This window comes from Sphaeramia orbicularis, chromosome 14 (genome assembly GCF_902148855.1).
Source record: "Sphaeramia orbicularis chromosome 14, fSphaOr1.1, whole genome shotgun sequence".
NCBI classification, from domain to species: Eukaryota; Metazoa; Chordata; class Actinopteri; order Kurtiformes; family Apogonidae; genus Sphaeramia; species Sphaeramia orbicularis.
In genome coordinates this window covers 24,218,536-24,233,262 of record NC_043970.1, presented here as the reverse complement: position 1 = coordinate 24,233,262, position 14,727 = coordinate 24,218,536, and the positions used below count along the sequence as shown (strand labels likewise).

Here is a 14,727-nt window from a genome sequence, read left to right as displayed (position 1 = left end):
TAGCTGTCCACTGTAGTGACCACTATGCATGAAAGGGTTAAAGTGTCAGTCTCCCTGATATGGATCCACTTTACTTGATTGATGCATTTCTTTACCAGACTAGCTACTCTGATCTCTCTGTCTGTCTCCTGGCCTCACCCCAGGTCATTCAGCATGAATTGTACAAAACTGAAATAATAAGACCACAAATGCTCTTGCTGTGAAGTGGAAAACATCATAACCATGGTGTATTAACGAATACATATGGTGCTCTCTGCTGCTAACACTTGTTCTTTAATAATATATTTTAAGATGCTTTCCACTTGTTTATAACAACTTGGAAAGAAACAGTCCCAATTGTTCCCCAGATGGCTAAAAAAAAGCACCTCAGCAATAAATAACAGTTCAGTAAACTGTTTTTTTTTTCTTTTCCGACCAGAACCACAACAGACCATTAAGTGACCACCAACCAAAGACCATGTGTATTACACTCAGTTTTTATGACACAGAACTTGAGATCTGTGATTGCAGGTGGAACCTTGTAATTGGGCTCTGTGGATTTGGCTATTGTATGTGCTCCCATTAAATTCGCATGCACTACAAGCAGGGTAAATCAAGAGGAGCCAGCGCAACTGGGTGATAGCACTGTTAAGGGAGCAACGATGGTCCCTGTGCGGGCAGACAAACGAGGGTAAAGTGAGTAAAGAAGTGGAAAAGATTCTTCAGTCCTCCTTGCACCTTTAAATCCAACCGGTTGGATTTAAAGCTTACATGCTGGATTGCACACGGTGGTCCTTGTCTGCACAATATCTGCAGACAATACTAATCCTTGCCTATCCCTCTCAAGATACAAAAATTGACAAGGGTTCCCAAACTGTCAAATGCATCTATGGCCCGAGGCGATTATCATTCCCTGTCCATATCAGTGTTAGCAAAATCCTTATTATAGCGGTCATGCAATCCGAAGGTAACAGTGTTTCTTTCTTGAATTTACAATAATGGAGTAAAGTTGGTGTTGATGTAAAAACTAACACGGAGTTAAAAACATATCATTGATTAATTAATTTTCCATGAAAGGATGTGTAAAATGGTGACTTATTAAGACCAAAAGTAACTGACACTATGCATATTTTGTTTTGGTACATACTGGAAATTGATATAATCTTGCCCATGCCTGCACAGAATTATCATTTTTCATTCCTTAAAACAGAATGTAGTGCATACCCCAGATTATGGACAGCAAAAATATTACTAAAAAAATACTTAACAGCTCTACCAAAATATTTCCAAAAATGAACATTTGTAGGCAAATGAATGCAGTATTTTAGATGAATCCCAAATGCATCTTGATGACAGAATGGGTCGTTTCACATACACATTTTATTTTGCATCAAAGGATTGAAAAACTGCCCTACTGTATGTGGCTGTGTATTCCTGAGGGCAAACCAATCTGGCAAGTAAAGATTCTTCAAAGGGAGAGCCATTACCAGAACAATGATCAAAACAAAACCATCCAAACAAGTGTAAAGACATTGCATCGTGAATCTCATTGGCAGAAAATGCTAATTGGCTTCATTTCAATCTGGAAAAGGTGTCCCAAAGATCCTCATTTCTGGCAGGTAGTCAATTCTATACATCTTTGTAAGACGATAGTGCAACCCATTAACCACTCAACAATGTAGCACATAGGAACAGATCTGGTAGAATTACTGTGGTGTTTAACATCATCTATAGTTAAACCCTGAAATGTGTTTGTCTTCGGGTACTGTGAGGAGATTTGTACATATCTGTTTCCACCTCACCAAGGCCGGTGGCTTCTACCAACTACCTTCCAGTGACACATTTCCCGTTACTGTTCTATTATCCTTTATATATTGCACAATCATCAAGTTTCTTTTGTATGTAATTGATAAAGAATGATCAAAATGAAAATATACTGTATATATATTCCTATTAACACACTCTTTTGGGAATGGCAGAGAAGACACATACTTATTTTGTATGGCATTGCTTTGGATATTATAGCAGATGTGCTGCTTTCTTACCATCAACACATGTTCTTGCGCTGTTAAGAACCACCGTTACTACAACACATAACAGCATTCTTATTCTGGCCCATTATTCCCGAAGTATTTACCTGTTTATTCCTTATGTCTCTCAATATATGGGTATAATTCAGAACAATTAACAGCCAAGTGTACAGTATATTTTCTGTTTAAGTTCTGTTCAACATAGATTTCCCTCTTTGCCATTATGATTCTTCTCCTCAGCTCAGCTGACAATGAGTTTGTGCTTATTTTCACCAAAACGCTCTGTGCAAAGTACAACAATACAGTAGCTTCACCAAAGTAAGCTAACAGTTTGAGCATTAATGAAAAATGATTCACAGTAATAAATCACAAAAAAAGACAACATCGGGTTTGGCTTGCATAGCAAAGCAAAGTAAAAGAGAAACCATTTAAAAAATATATTTACAAATTATGCAAGTCCTTTCATTTTAATTAGTCATTTTGTCGTGATTCTTCATCATCTCCACTGTGTCAATTGAAGTACACCATGTGACAGGAAATAGAAGCAGACATACTGTATAACATACTGTTTACTCTTTTGAAGAGGGGGATGAAAATAACACTGTGACTGGTGTCTGTGTCTGTACATGACATTTACAGCTCTGCATTTTATCTCACACTTTGTCTCTCTGTCTTCGTTCTGTCTCCTTTCCAACTTCCAAACATCATTCAGTGTTACTTGCAGAGAGAATATCTCATAGCGCTTATAAACAAGGTGTCCTGGGACAGGCAGCAACTGCAGGGAAAGGCTTCACAAAGACTCTGAAAGAGAGGCAGGTACACACACCGAAAACAAAACTGTAAATTCAGGGTGACAATGAAATCCTTATTTTCAATAACTTTGTCTTCGTATTAAACTGTCAATAAATCATTGGATGCGTGCTTGGAATTGATGCGATCTTTTCCCCACACACAAACAAATACTGCATTATTTGTACAAAACAAACTTAACTGACAGGTTTGAATGAAATTCCACATGCAACACATTAGAACAGGTGTAATATATGCATACTGATACCCACTCATGAGTACCACCACTTACAATGTTCCCTCTTCTCTGTGCTGTGTGTTGGTGGATGTCCCGATGGATCTGTGCCAGGTCTCTTGTGGGAACTCCTGCCCAGGGTGGCTCTGCCAGATGCGGTTGTGCCACTCCAGGACGCCATATGCTGCCGCTCCAGTGTCGACACAGTCACCATGCACTCCTCAGAGGGGTCGGAGGATGCAGGCGCCCACGAGCTGTTCATACGGGAACCCACGCTGTGTAAAGACTTCATGGCCGACGTGTGGGCTGTTGACATAAAACAGATACAATGAGATATCACCACAACAGCACCTTCTTCTATTTGTTTTAATACAGGACCCTCTGATAAATATTAGACATAACACACCATCTGTGTTGGTGTCTCTTCGTCTCGGCAGAGTCCCAACTTTCTCTGTGTGTTTGAGGCCTGTCAGTGGCGCCCTCTTGTGGCCAAGGCTATGTGAGCTCTTTGCACCGTGGTCCGATGTGGCCGAGGTGTCTGAACGACTCTGTGAGGTTTTACCTGTAAATGCAGAGTACAGGAAGAATTATCTATCAAACATAAAGAGATGAAGGGAACAGCATTAGGTCTGGGAGGACATTAAACACATTATATTTATTTATAACCGGATAACATACTTGAAGGATACGGAACATGGTAAAGATGATTCACACATTGCGTTTGTGTACAGACTTTTATAGAAATGAACATCAATAAATCAGTTGTTATAAAAGCTGGTTAGTGAATTCTTTATTAAGGACAAACTCATAGTGCTCAGATGAAAAGAGCTATTTACATTTAGAATCTGAATCTTTTCATTTCACTCCTCAATTAAATGTTTTAGAGTAGGAAATCATGTAAAATTGGGTCATAATTGCAAATGGCAGCCCCATTGGAAATACTGGCTCTAAATCAGCTTTGTTCATATTCACTGGACACTAGATTTTGTTTTTTTATCTGCTTATACACATTGCTACGACAGTGAATTATAATATTTGACAGCTAAAAATGAGACATTAAAATGTTTGCATTGCTAACGTTTGTAAATATTTTTAGTTTGAGTGACCTGTAATCTGCCCTGAAATAGTTTTTAAGTGTTGAAAACACATATTTTCAATATACAAGCTAAACTCTTAACCTATCAAACAACTAAAGTCTAAAAACGGTAGCATTCCACTCCTGTGGGAGAAGCCTTCAAGTTTCAGAAACAGTTTCAGACAGCACCCTATTTATAAATGCATCAAATCTTAAATGCGGGACATGCGACTTTTAAGTAGAGTCCTCCTTGTGTATTAAAAGATTCTATGTTATCATTTTGACGCCTATGCAAGCATGGCTTCAAATACCTTAACAAGCTGTCTGAACGTCTCAGTGCCAAAGAATATTCCCAGAAAGAAAGGGCATAACTAATATAGCTTTGAATATCTGTGAAACTTTTCCATTTCCATTTGCCCACGTCGACTTTTGGATTTATTCTGTACAACTTTTTCGTGATAACATGTTTCTGGACAATGTAAAAGACAACTACTGGCATATACTGTATGCTTGATTAAAGATCCTAATGTATGCTTTGTTCTTTGAGATCCTCTTTAATGCGGGGTGTCCATAGGTGATAGATCAGCCAGGCGTCAGACTGTGTTTTCTGCCCCACTGGCCCCAGATCCTATTGGCACGTCCTAATGTTGACATTGGACACATTTGCAAAACCCCGGATTATGGCAAAAGATGGGAATTTTGAACCATTATTGTCAGTGTTTCTATTTGTTAATATTAGCTGTTTTTTGCACATTTTAACAATTTCACTTATGATTTTGTTTTATTACTGACCATAAAAATGTGCAATTTTGTATAGTCTTGACACTAATGATAGAACATTCGTGGTCTTTTCTGAAATGCTTATGCAATAAAATTGATCTAATAAATGCATGTCTATATATTTTCCAATCCTTCATCATTGTGGACAATGTTTCACAAGTGTTACAATATATTTTTCATACAGGAAGTTCCCGCTGTGGTTTGCGGGACTCTTATTTATGTGCTTGTCTCTTGCTGTCAATGACCCGGTGGTCTACGCATTTAAAAGTAACGCCTTCTATAAAATTATTTTTGCCACCTGTGAAACCTACCTGAGCCCTCAAGGTTGTCCACGCTGTGACCAGGGGTGTACTCAAAGCCACATAAATTCTTTGACACTACAGCATATCTTTCCTCCTCCTCCTCCTCGTCTTCTTCAGAAAGCAGCGTGGCACCCAGATCAGAGCCGAGTGTACTGGACATGAACTCCATTGGAGGAATGGGGGTGTTGGGCACATTTGGAGTACTCTTCATGTGCCTAATTAATTGTGGGAAAATACTCAATATTACTGAACAAAATACACTTTAAAAAGCAATCTAGGTCATATAATAAGGAAAGAAAATACTGCAAAACAAATTCCAGGATGCTAAATCAGTGCATATTCACAAAGGTAGAGATGCGATGTGCAGAGACTATAAATGCCTGCAGTGATTTCACTGATTACTTTCTCATTGCTGGTGTGTGTTGTGCTAACACAATGGAGTTGTAATTGGACTGGATAAAGGATATCTGGATGGGCAGGGCTGTCACCAACATGCCTGTTATCTCCCCCACAGCTGTCCTCCACGATGGCTCACATCCCACCATAGAGGAGATGCATGCATAATTATCAACTCTATTTACTGATGTCAGAACAGCATGTTAGAGTAAACCCAGTCATTACCCTCCAACACGTGTTGCCACTGTCTTGTCAAGTTTTCCAATGCTCCATCAAAGGTGTAATCAATGGAGAGCTGTTTTTATCGCTGGCAAGGAACATGTGGCGTAGTTCGAGCTGACACATGTAAATACCAACACTATAAGCTGCTCAAACATTAGCCATTGATATGCAAAATTCTAACTATGAATGGAATGAAATGAATAAAATTACAGCCATTTCTCCTGCTGTGCAACCAAAATGTATTTGAACAAAATGGTGATGCACAAACACAATTGCCTGTGGTGCAGCCAGGTTTTTTAGAGGCAAAAAAAAAAAAAAAAAAAAAAAAACACATGTAAGATACAGTAAAGTAAAAATCATTCATAATCAGCAACATAATTATGTAAATTAAGCAAATAATACGAGTGCAGAAAAGAAAATCAATGCAATGCCTGACTTTAGCTGAACTAAATCGTCAAATACTGCAACTGGAGGTCCTCGAATGCCTTTCAGATTTTCAAATGACAACAAATTAGCGATAAAAGCTAATGTTCTTACCATGCCTGTTTGGCCACTTCGTATTGGTAAGCTCTGGTCAGCTCATCCAAGTGGGCCTGCAGAATAGACTGCATCTCTTCATGGTGAGCTGAGCTGAGAGAAGAAGAGGATGGCTGGTTGAAGGGAGCAGCTGCTGGTGATGAGGATCTTCCCCTCAGTGGAGGAGTGGGGCCTCGCTCTTCCTCGACTTCATTGTCCAGATTCTGATGACGGTAGGTCTGGACAGAAATGGGTGGTGCCCAACTGTTGCTGTCATATCTGAAAAAGATTTTGTTTTTTTTTTTAAATCCAAAAATGTGCATGAAGTACTAAAAACAGATTTGTGAAACCTTGTGTGATCATTTGTGTGAAGCTCTACACCAGGGCTTCTGTTAGAAAACATGTGCTCAGCAGGCACAGGTGCAGTATATTGTGACCTCTGTGTTTGCATCTGTGTTTTTTTGTGTTTGCGTGTCTCTTTCAGGGGAGAGATTGATGACATATGAATGTATCTTACCCTCCTCCATGGTTTTCCTGGGGGTAACGGTCAAGGTCAACCTCTGTACCAGGGAGAGGGTGCATGGGTGGTGGAGGCAGAGGCATGTTCGCCCAACATGTCCCATTTGATTTAGAGGTCTTTGTTCCACCCTTTACCTTCTTTTTCTTCCCAACCTTTGCACCTGAGGGAAGGTGAACAGAAAAAGGAAAATAGTCTCCTACAATGGTAAAAAAACCAAAGTACAATCTGCTCTGCCAGGACTTTTAATGACTAAATTTTACTCTACCGTGGATCCACACATACACACATGCAATACTGCCTTGAAAGCTATTTTCTATCTTTTTCTGCAATCTCAACTTTTCAAAACCTGTCTACCACCAAGAGCTCATTATGTCTCTTTTTTTGTGCGCTGACAGTGCATTAGGACTTTTTCTCAATGTTGACATTTCTTTAAGAGGCATCAAAACCTGTAGCAAACTGCTTTAACTCGCCTCGATACAGATTCCTACACTTGCTCTACTTTATCTCTGATAAGTCTGACATTTAGCTGAGAATAGACATCGCACAAAACTACAAAAAGTAGAGAAAGAGATGCCTCAATGACCACAGTAAATCTATACTCCATTAATAACTCAGAACGCTGAAGGTTTTTCCGCCATCTCTAATCAAGTTAACCCAAAGAAATGCATCATGATTGTCTGACATTTCTAGGCTAGATGAGCTCCCAGGGTAGAATGGTGATGAAGACAGAAGTGTAATTAAGAACATTATCCTAAGGGTCTAATTTCTGTGAATATATAAGTATATTCCCCTCTTTTCATTTTGCTCTTTCTCCAGTTTATATGTCAACTTTGCAGCAGGAGGTTTTTTTTCCCCCTTTTTTTTTTTTTTCAAAGAAAAATCTGACTACCTGTCACTTTCTTGTAAAATGTGGTTTTAGATGAGTATTCTAGCAATGCTGCAATCCACAAGCATGTTCCACCCAAGATACATGCAAATGAATCCAAACACTACACACATATGTACATACACACACACACACACACATATACAAGGAAGAGGCTGTATAGTACACATTTGATCATGGCTCATACCACTTCCAGGGCGTCTGTCAGTTAGCGAGTAGCCCAGGTTTGCAATTTCCTGCTGGGCTTGGAGAGAAGCCTTCCAGCGGGGATCTGGTCTATCCACAGCCAGCTCATGGAAGCTGTTAGACTGGAGTATCTGAGTGGTGGCATAGGGGGTGGGCTGACTGCCTCGCGCTGGGCTGCTGTAACCTGCCTTCCCCATGAAGTCAATACTGCTGTAGATGGCACCATCAGACAGCATGGTGCCCGTTTTCTCCACAGCAGCCGACGGTAACACATCTGAGACAGAAGAGGAGGGGGACAGAGAGAGATAGGAGAGGGAAAAGGGATCATGGAGAGATAAGTTGACATGAAGTTAACTATCTTTAAGGTCATTAACACTCCCTGCTGCTCTGGCACTCTTTATTAGTTAAATACAGGTCTCAACTGGACTTGATATAAATGAAAGTGATTATCTACAGCCATAATTAGCATGCAACACGCTGTGGAGGCCCAGTGGAGTGTTCACGAGAGGGATATTCGAACAGTGCTAACCTTCAGATCTAATGTCTTGCACACATAAAGCCTGCAGCTCACCAGGGGTCCAGTGAGCTTAGAGAACATGGAAACACACAAATACACACAGTAGATAGAACTTAAAATCTCAGTCTTATGAAACTGCACAAACTGCACAAAGGCCAGGCAAGAAGAAGAATAACAACAGACATAAAGTATATGTAAACATTACAAATTTAAGCCAAATACCAGGCTTGTCAAATCAAATTAGTAAAATATAGCCCTTAAAGGCTGTTTTAATTTATTAGCTCTTGGTTGTTTGTGTGTGCATACTAATGTGTGATGTCTTGTCACTGTGATTCCGAGGGATGAATGTCAAAACTGTCCTACTAGGCGCTGTGTTTCCTGTCACCCCAGCCTAATCATGTTTCTTACCTCCTCGGCCAAAGTTGTTGTTGCCTTTTGGACTGCCTAAGCCCCCATTAGCTGGGAGACTTGTGGATGGCCAGGAATCAGCCAACCAGGGAAGGCCAGGGTCACCTGCTTTCAGCAGACCAGGGCGGCTGACAAGATGTTCATAGAAAGACAAAGAGAGGAGAGCGCGAAGCAGAGAAAAGGAGTGACATTGTTAAATATCAAGCTTGCACCGTAACAGTATTGTTCATTTTTTTTTTCCCCTTGCTGCATCAACAACAAATTGATGTGAAAACTCATTCAGCATATTCTCGCCTGTGGAGCAGCCTCGTGCACAAGCGACAATAAACAACAGAGAGACATAAAATGGCAAGTCTATAAATCAGACTTCTGCCACCCTTTAACTCCACCACCCCTAACTCTCCCTGGAGAAACCAGGCAGGCCTAAATACACACTAAATCCACTTTAGAGCCTTAGCACAACAGAAATTTACATTTTAAATTGAGAATCATGGACCGCCTCTGGCAGATCAGCTACACTTGTGCACTGTCTCCATGGCAACAGAGACAGCAAAAGCCCATTAGGTGGTTTAGAAAAGCTACCGTGTCATTTTGTCTTAGTGAAATACAACAGTCATGAATACAGACTTTGACTTCAAGGTAGGAAAGTTGTGGGCAGCAATTCAGAAGGAAAAAAAACAATTTATGACCACTTCCTTCAGCTTCTGTTGAAACAGCAAAATATTCACATGCTTCACACACCTTATTCGCATATGTTTACTTAATGTGCATCTACATAGTGAATTTCCCACTGAGCCTGATTTGCCAAGTGCCAAGGAATTGTTCACAGATGACTTGGTGATGGCTCAAAGGTGTTTAAACAATTACGTCAATAATTTCCATTTTAAAATACACAAGCATACATTTACATACATTTACTCAAAACACGTGGCAGTACCAACGCATTAACACACACGATATGTGCACATCTGGTGTTGAGAAACACACTTGGACACATGGTTTAAGCAAGATCTGTGTATTTATAGTCCATTATTTGCAACATTTGTTCTAGCTGTGGGCTTATATCCTCTTGCTTAGGAGTAACCAAACGGAAAGATGTAAGAGAAAGTGATGAAAAAAGAAGTGGACCTTCATTCTTTCTCCTATGAAAGTAAACTCTCTTTTTTCTCTCAGTGTTTGAGTATGCTTTGATATTCAGATACACAGCTAGGCTTCATTTTAGGCATTTTGAGCAGGCTGATAATTCTCATGGACACTGAGTGTAGTCTCAAGGTCCAACACTTTGTTGTTCCATACCAGCATAAAACCTATCATATTGTATGCCAAGCTTTTTAAACAGCACATTCATCACCTCTCTCCTCCTCCCACGACCTCTCACTCTGCCAGCACCCTCACATGAACTGAAAAAGAGCCAGTGAACAAAACAGTGGCCCACCTGCATTAATTGGTAGCACTCACTTCAAAGGGGTGATTAATGATTTCATCAAGTATACATCAGTGCAAATCATAGCCTGATATGAGTAAGCAGGAGGAATATTGGAACATGTATGCAAATTCCATTCATCATGAAAGAACTATTCATTTCAGGTATCACAATGAGCTCTTGTCATTGGGAAGGCAGACTGAGTGCTGCAGTAAAATGTCAGCGGGGAAGCTTTAGGCGTGGGTTTCTTTGATTTTTATAAGGTAATTTAAATTCTTACCTTCCATTTCTGATCAGGCCTCTGTCTCTTTGGAATGTCACTGTAGCATGTTGTAGGAAATGAGGGAGGACAGAAAAAAAAAAAATTACTGCAATTATTTCGTTTTAATATATGCAGTGCCACAGTGAATGTGTGTTGCTTATGTTGCAGTTATTACTTGAATGCAAAATGTAAAGACATACTGACCTGCACGTGTGAAGGTAAAGGACTGAACTGCAATTCAAAAAGTTCAGGAGAGGTTTATATTTCAAAGGTAGACAGAACGACAGTTAATATTTATTAATAATGCAAAAAAAAAAAAAAAAAAAAAATTGAAGCCATACTCTGAAGGAGATTATAAAATCCTAGCCAGATATGAGATCTGTTTGTTCATTCATAATATATCACTCTTGATACTTTAGATCAGTTTTTGTTAAAATTCAGTAAAGAAATGCATTGAACCACTGCATTTCAGTATGTTCTGAATAACATCAATTCTTTTGAGGCTAAAGGGCAAATGAGGGTGATTTTCTGACATTTCTGCCCTGGGGCATCTGTATTTTGATTGATGATTTTGCACCAGTATTCCCAAATACACTGCAGCTGCTGAAATGTATTCTAAAATGGATATTTTCACAAATAATACTGATGTGATGATTTTTTCTCATGTGAATACATATAAAGAAATAAAAATTGTGTGTGTAAATGGGGTGTTTTGAATTCAACTCTGCAAGAGAAGGGATCAGAGAAGCGGCACTCCATCAAATCACTGCAGTTTCCTCCCAAGTCACTACAATGAAAGGTGCAATCCACATTATGCTAATGGCATAAAGCTATATGCTCGACTCACAGAGGAATAAAAAAATCATACCTAAACATACACGTGCCTCACGTTAATGTGCAAACAACACCAGCCATGGTCCAATAATGGAAGGGGATGTTAAATTATCCCGCTTGAATGTATTTGAGTGGTGAGGTGCAGTGCTGATGGAACCCAGCACAGTTGATGCACATCAGTGCACAGTGAATTAAAGTAAATAGGGCCTATTTCCGTCTGTGCTGAATATATTTCCTTTGTTCTGCATTTTAGCCAGCTCAAATGGAGTCACATCCATGATGACATCAGTTTTCATTGGAGAGGGGGACCTATTGTGCTTTGAGATTCTGTGTTGATGCATAACCATGTAAATTGATTTTTACCTGCATAGTTGCTGAGTCCCTTCCTCTTTTTTCTCCTCCAGTACAGCCAGGCACTGAAGCCCATAAGGACAATCCAGCAAGCCCCTCCCAGTCCAGCAATAAAGGCTGGCTGCTTCACTACATCTGAAATGCTATTGTTGCCCTCTGATCCCGTCATTACGTCCCGTAATTCTGCACCTGGGAGCACCACAGACAAATACAAAAACATGAACACACAAGCAGCAAATCTCTGTGACTTTATAACCATTATTGTGCATGGAACAGGGTCTAGGTCAAAAAAAAGTTCATAGACTACAGGAACAGCTGACAATGAGAATATATATGTATATATATATATATATATATATATATATATATATATATATATATATATATATATATATATAATATATATATATAAAGCAAAAAAAAAAATGCTGGACAATAGTGGCTAAACAAAAAAAAAGGCATCAGTGCATCCAATATGTAGGAAGAGTTAATCAATTCAGCAGTGCACTTATCAACTTGAGCTGCAAGACACAAGATTGACAGAGCAGGTCTGACAGAGTTTGATTTTCTGTTGCGGCTACTGTGCTGTGAAATTAGATTCACAGTCTCCAGCAGGAAACCCCCCCCCTCATCATTAAGCTTCAGTCCACAGGCCTGTGTTTCCCTTTCTCTGTGTGTTAAGGGTGTTATTAAATATCAGTCAAAAGTCACAGATGAAGAGCAGCTGGCCCGGACTGAGATATTGATTCTGGGCTTATATGATCTGAGCATCCTTTAGGTGTTTGATAAGATGTGATAGGCTGATAAGCTCCAACAAAAACACTGTCTACTTTGTTAGTGCCAGCTGCTCACATATTGAGGAGGATTATTGATATGGCTAACAGTACTTGGCGCAGTGTTACCAGACACTACACTTAATGAACGGCCATTGATTTCTCAGTAGACGTCTGCCTTGTAATGCGCAATCTTCTTTCTTCAAGTACGATAAATTGATAAATCATTTTTCTAGACCCCCCGTTCTGTGATGGAGGCCTAGGACCCCATTACTGGGTCATTTCATTTGACTCTAGGTTTGGTGGGTGATTCTGTGTGCGCTTGTGTGTGTGTATGAGTGGATTACCCAAGATGATGAGCTGGGGTTTGCTCTTGACCCCCACCCCTGCGCTTGTGCCTGCAGCTACCTCCACATGGTACTGCACTCCAGCCTGCAGACCCCCGACAACAACTGAACGGATGGTTGCATCCACAGTTTTATTGACATGAAAGCGGGTTTCATTGGCCAAACACCAGATCTGACACAGACAGACAGGACCAGACAGAATTCACTGTGAGGTTAGACAGGATATCACTAAAATATGCAGTGTGGTATAGTGTATCGGCTGCAGAGCTTGATCATACCTTGTACTCTTGGATGATGCCGTTCTGTTGGTCTGAGGGAGGAGGGTCCCATGACACGCTGATGGATGTACTGTTGTGGTTTCCTACTGTCAATACTACCACTTGCTGGGGAGGTGCACTGGGAGCTGATGAGTTAGAGGATGGGATAGATGAAAATATTATAGAAACAAAAGAAACATCACAGAATATCACTTGAAATAAAAAGAGGAGTTTAAGTTTTTAACTTTAATGAAAAATTGAATTCATGCAATACCTAGATTCATATTTTTATAGTGAGCAATAAAACAATGTATTTCCTTAGCCAGCAAGACAGATGGTTACTAGAGCACTTCATCTCATCTCTTTCTGGTAAGATATTTTGCCTAGATGGGGTGCAGCAGAAACTGAAAATGTGGAAATCTTCCATTTATATTGTCATTTAGAGATTCTATTATATTACTGGCATTTCAAGTTACACAGATGAAGCGTCTGACGTCCAAGTTGTACTTTACTAATTGCACCAGTGATAGCCATTCCAAACAGACTAGACCAGCAAGTCTAGATGGGAATGTTCCAAATAAGAAATAACCAATATCACCTCTGTAATGAATTACTACCATTATGACCACAAGTAAATGCTTCCAAAGAAGCAATATTCAATTCTGCATATCTTATCTGAATGAAAATGGACAATATTCTCCTCCTGTAATGAGGATTCTGAGATGGTTTTTCAACAAAACTGTGTTTCTGTGCTCATAACACAAAATTCCAGCTCTCCCTCTAATGGGTATTTTTTAATGTACCAAACTGGCCTGATAACCTTCGCGGACACATCAGAGATTTAAAAAGACTGCAGGCAGCAGGAGGCGAACAACATGTCGATGCTACTGAGAGAATCATCATCTCTCACTGAGTGGACTACAAAACCATTCCGAGCAAACACTTTCTCACTATTCCCATTAAAACTATCATTATGTTCTGACTGAGTGGATGAATTAACTACTCTGAACCCAATTAAAGGGATGCAGAATAATAACGCCATCTACAGCAGTTCATGTAAGTAAAGCAGTGAACTCCAGAGCAGTACAAAGAAGCCAAGGCAGGTGGGCCATGATACAACTGTCTTGTTTGCTACTTGGCCAGACAGCAACATGGTTGTTGTGACTTGAAATCTCCAGATGGGCTTGGTTTTGTAAATGGCTGGAGAGAGATTCATTGAACATGTGCATACAATCTCACTGGGGCGACAGCAAGCCATGAAGACAGAGACTCTGCTGATAAATTTAAAATTGAAGCCAAACAAAACTAGAAGGAAAAAAACATGTTTAAGCAGTCTCAACAGCTCTAATGATTTTTTGTGGTTATAGCAGAAAAAGGATTTGCTAAAATAACCTTACCTAGGACTCAAAGTGAAGCTCTAAACAGACATGGCATGTTAGTAAACAATTTCCAGGTTTTATTAAATTTCACAAATTGAAGCAACCCAGTTAGGGGGCATCTATATTCAGGCATGCAATCTGTATTGACTGCATAAAAAGATTTGCATTAAACCCATTTGCCCTGATTTATTGTGACAATATACTGAGGACCGCTGACAGAAAATCACTTATTAAAAAAAAAAAAAAAAACATGATTTCTT

At 39.7% G+C, this 14,727-nt stretch overlaps 1 protein-coding gene across 4 annotated transcripts in view; it reads right to left on the bottom strand.

Annotated features, from left to right (window-relative positions):
* Positions 1-1,343: 1,343 nt before the first annotated feature.
* LOC115433098 (roundabout homolog 2-like) overlaps positions 1,344-14,727 on the bottom strand; it is a 102,389-nt gene continuing 89,005 nt past the window's right edge. For 3 of the 4 annotated variants that reach the window (XM_030154316.1, XM_030154315.1, XM_030154318.1), the window contains 13 exons: positions 13,110-13,234; positions 12,832-13,003; positions 11,724-11,900; positions 10,731-10,757; positions 10,545-10,584; positions 8,842-8,969; positions 7,918-8,190; positions 6,842-7,004; positions 6,346-6,603; positions 5,200-5,405; positions 3,440-3,595; positions 3,091-3,342; positions 1,344-2,810 (listed from right to left, as the gene is read on the bottom strand). In XM_030154316.1, the coding sequence (XP_030010176.1) occupies positions 2,809-2,810; positions 3,091-3,342; positions 3,440-3,595; positions 5,200-5,405; positions 6,346-6,603; positions 6,842-7,004; positions 7,918-8,190; positions 8,842-8,969; positions 10,545-10,584; positions 10,731-10,757; positions 11,724-11,900; positions 12,832-13,003; positions 13,110-13,234 (1,979 nt within the window). In that variant the 3' untranslated portion in view covers positions 1,344-2,808. The remainder of the gene's footprint in view (positions 2,811-3,090; positions 3,343-3,439; positions 3,596-5,199; positions 5,406-6,345; positions 6,604-6,841; positions 7,005-7,917; positions 8,191-8,841; positions 8,970-10,544; positions 10,585-10,730; positions 10,758-11,723; positions 11,901-12,831; positions 13,004-13,109; positions 13,235-14,727) is intronic. The other variant, XM_030154317.1, reaches the window with a different exon arrangement.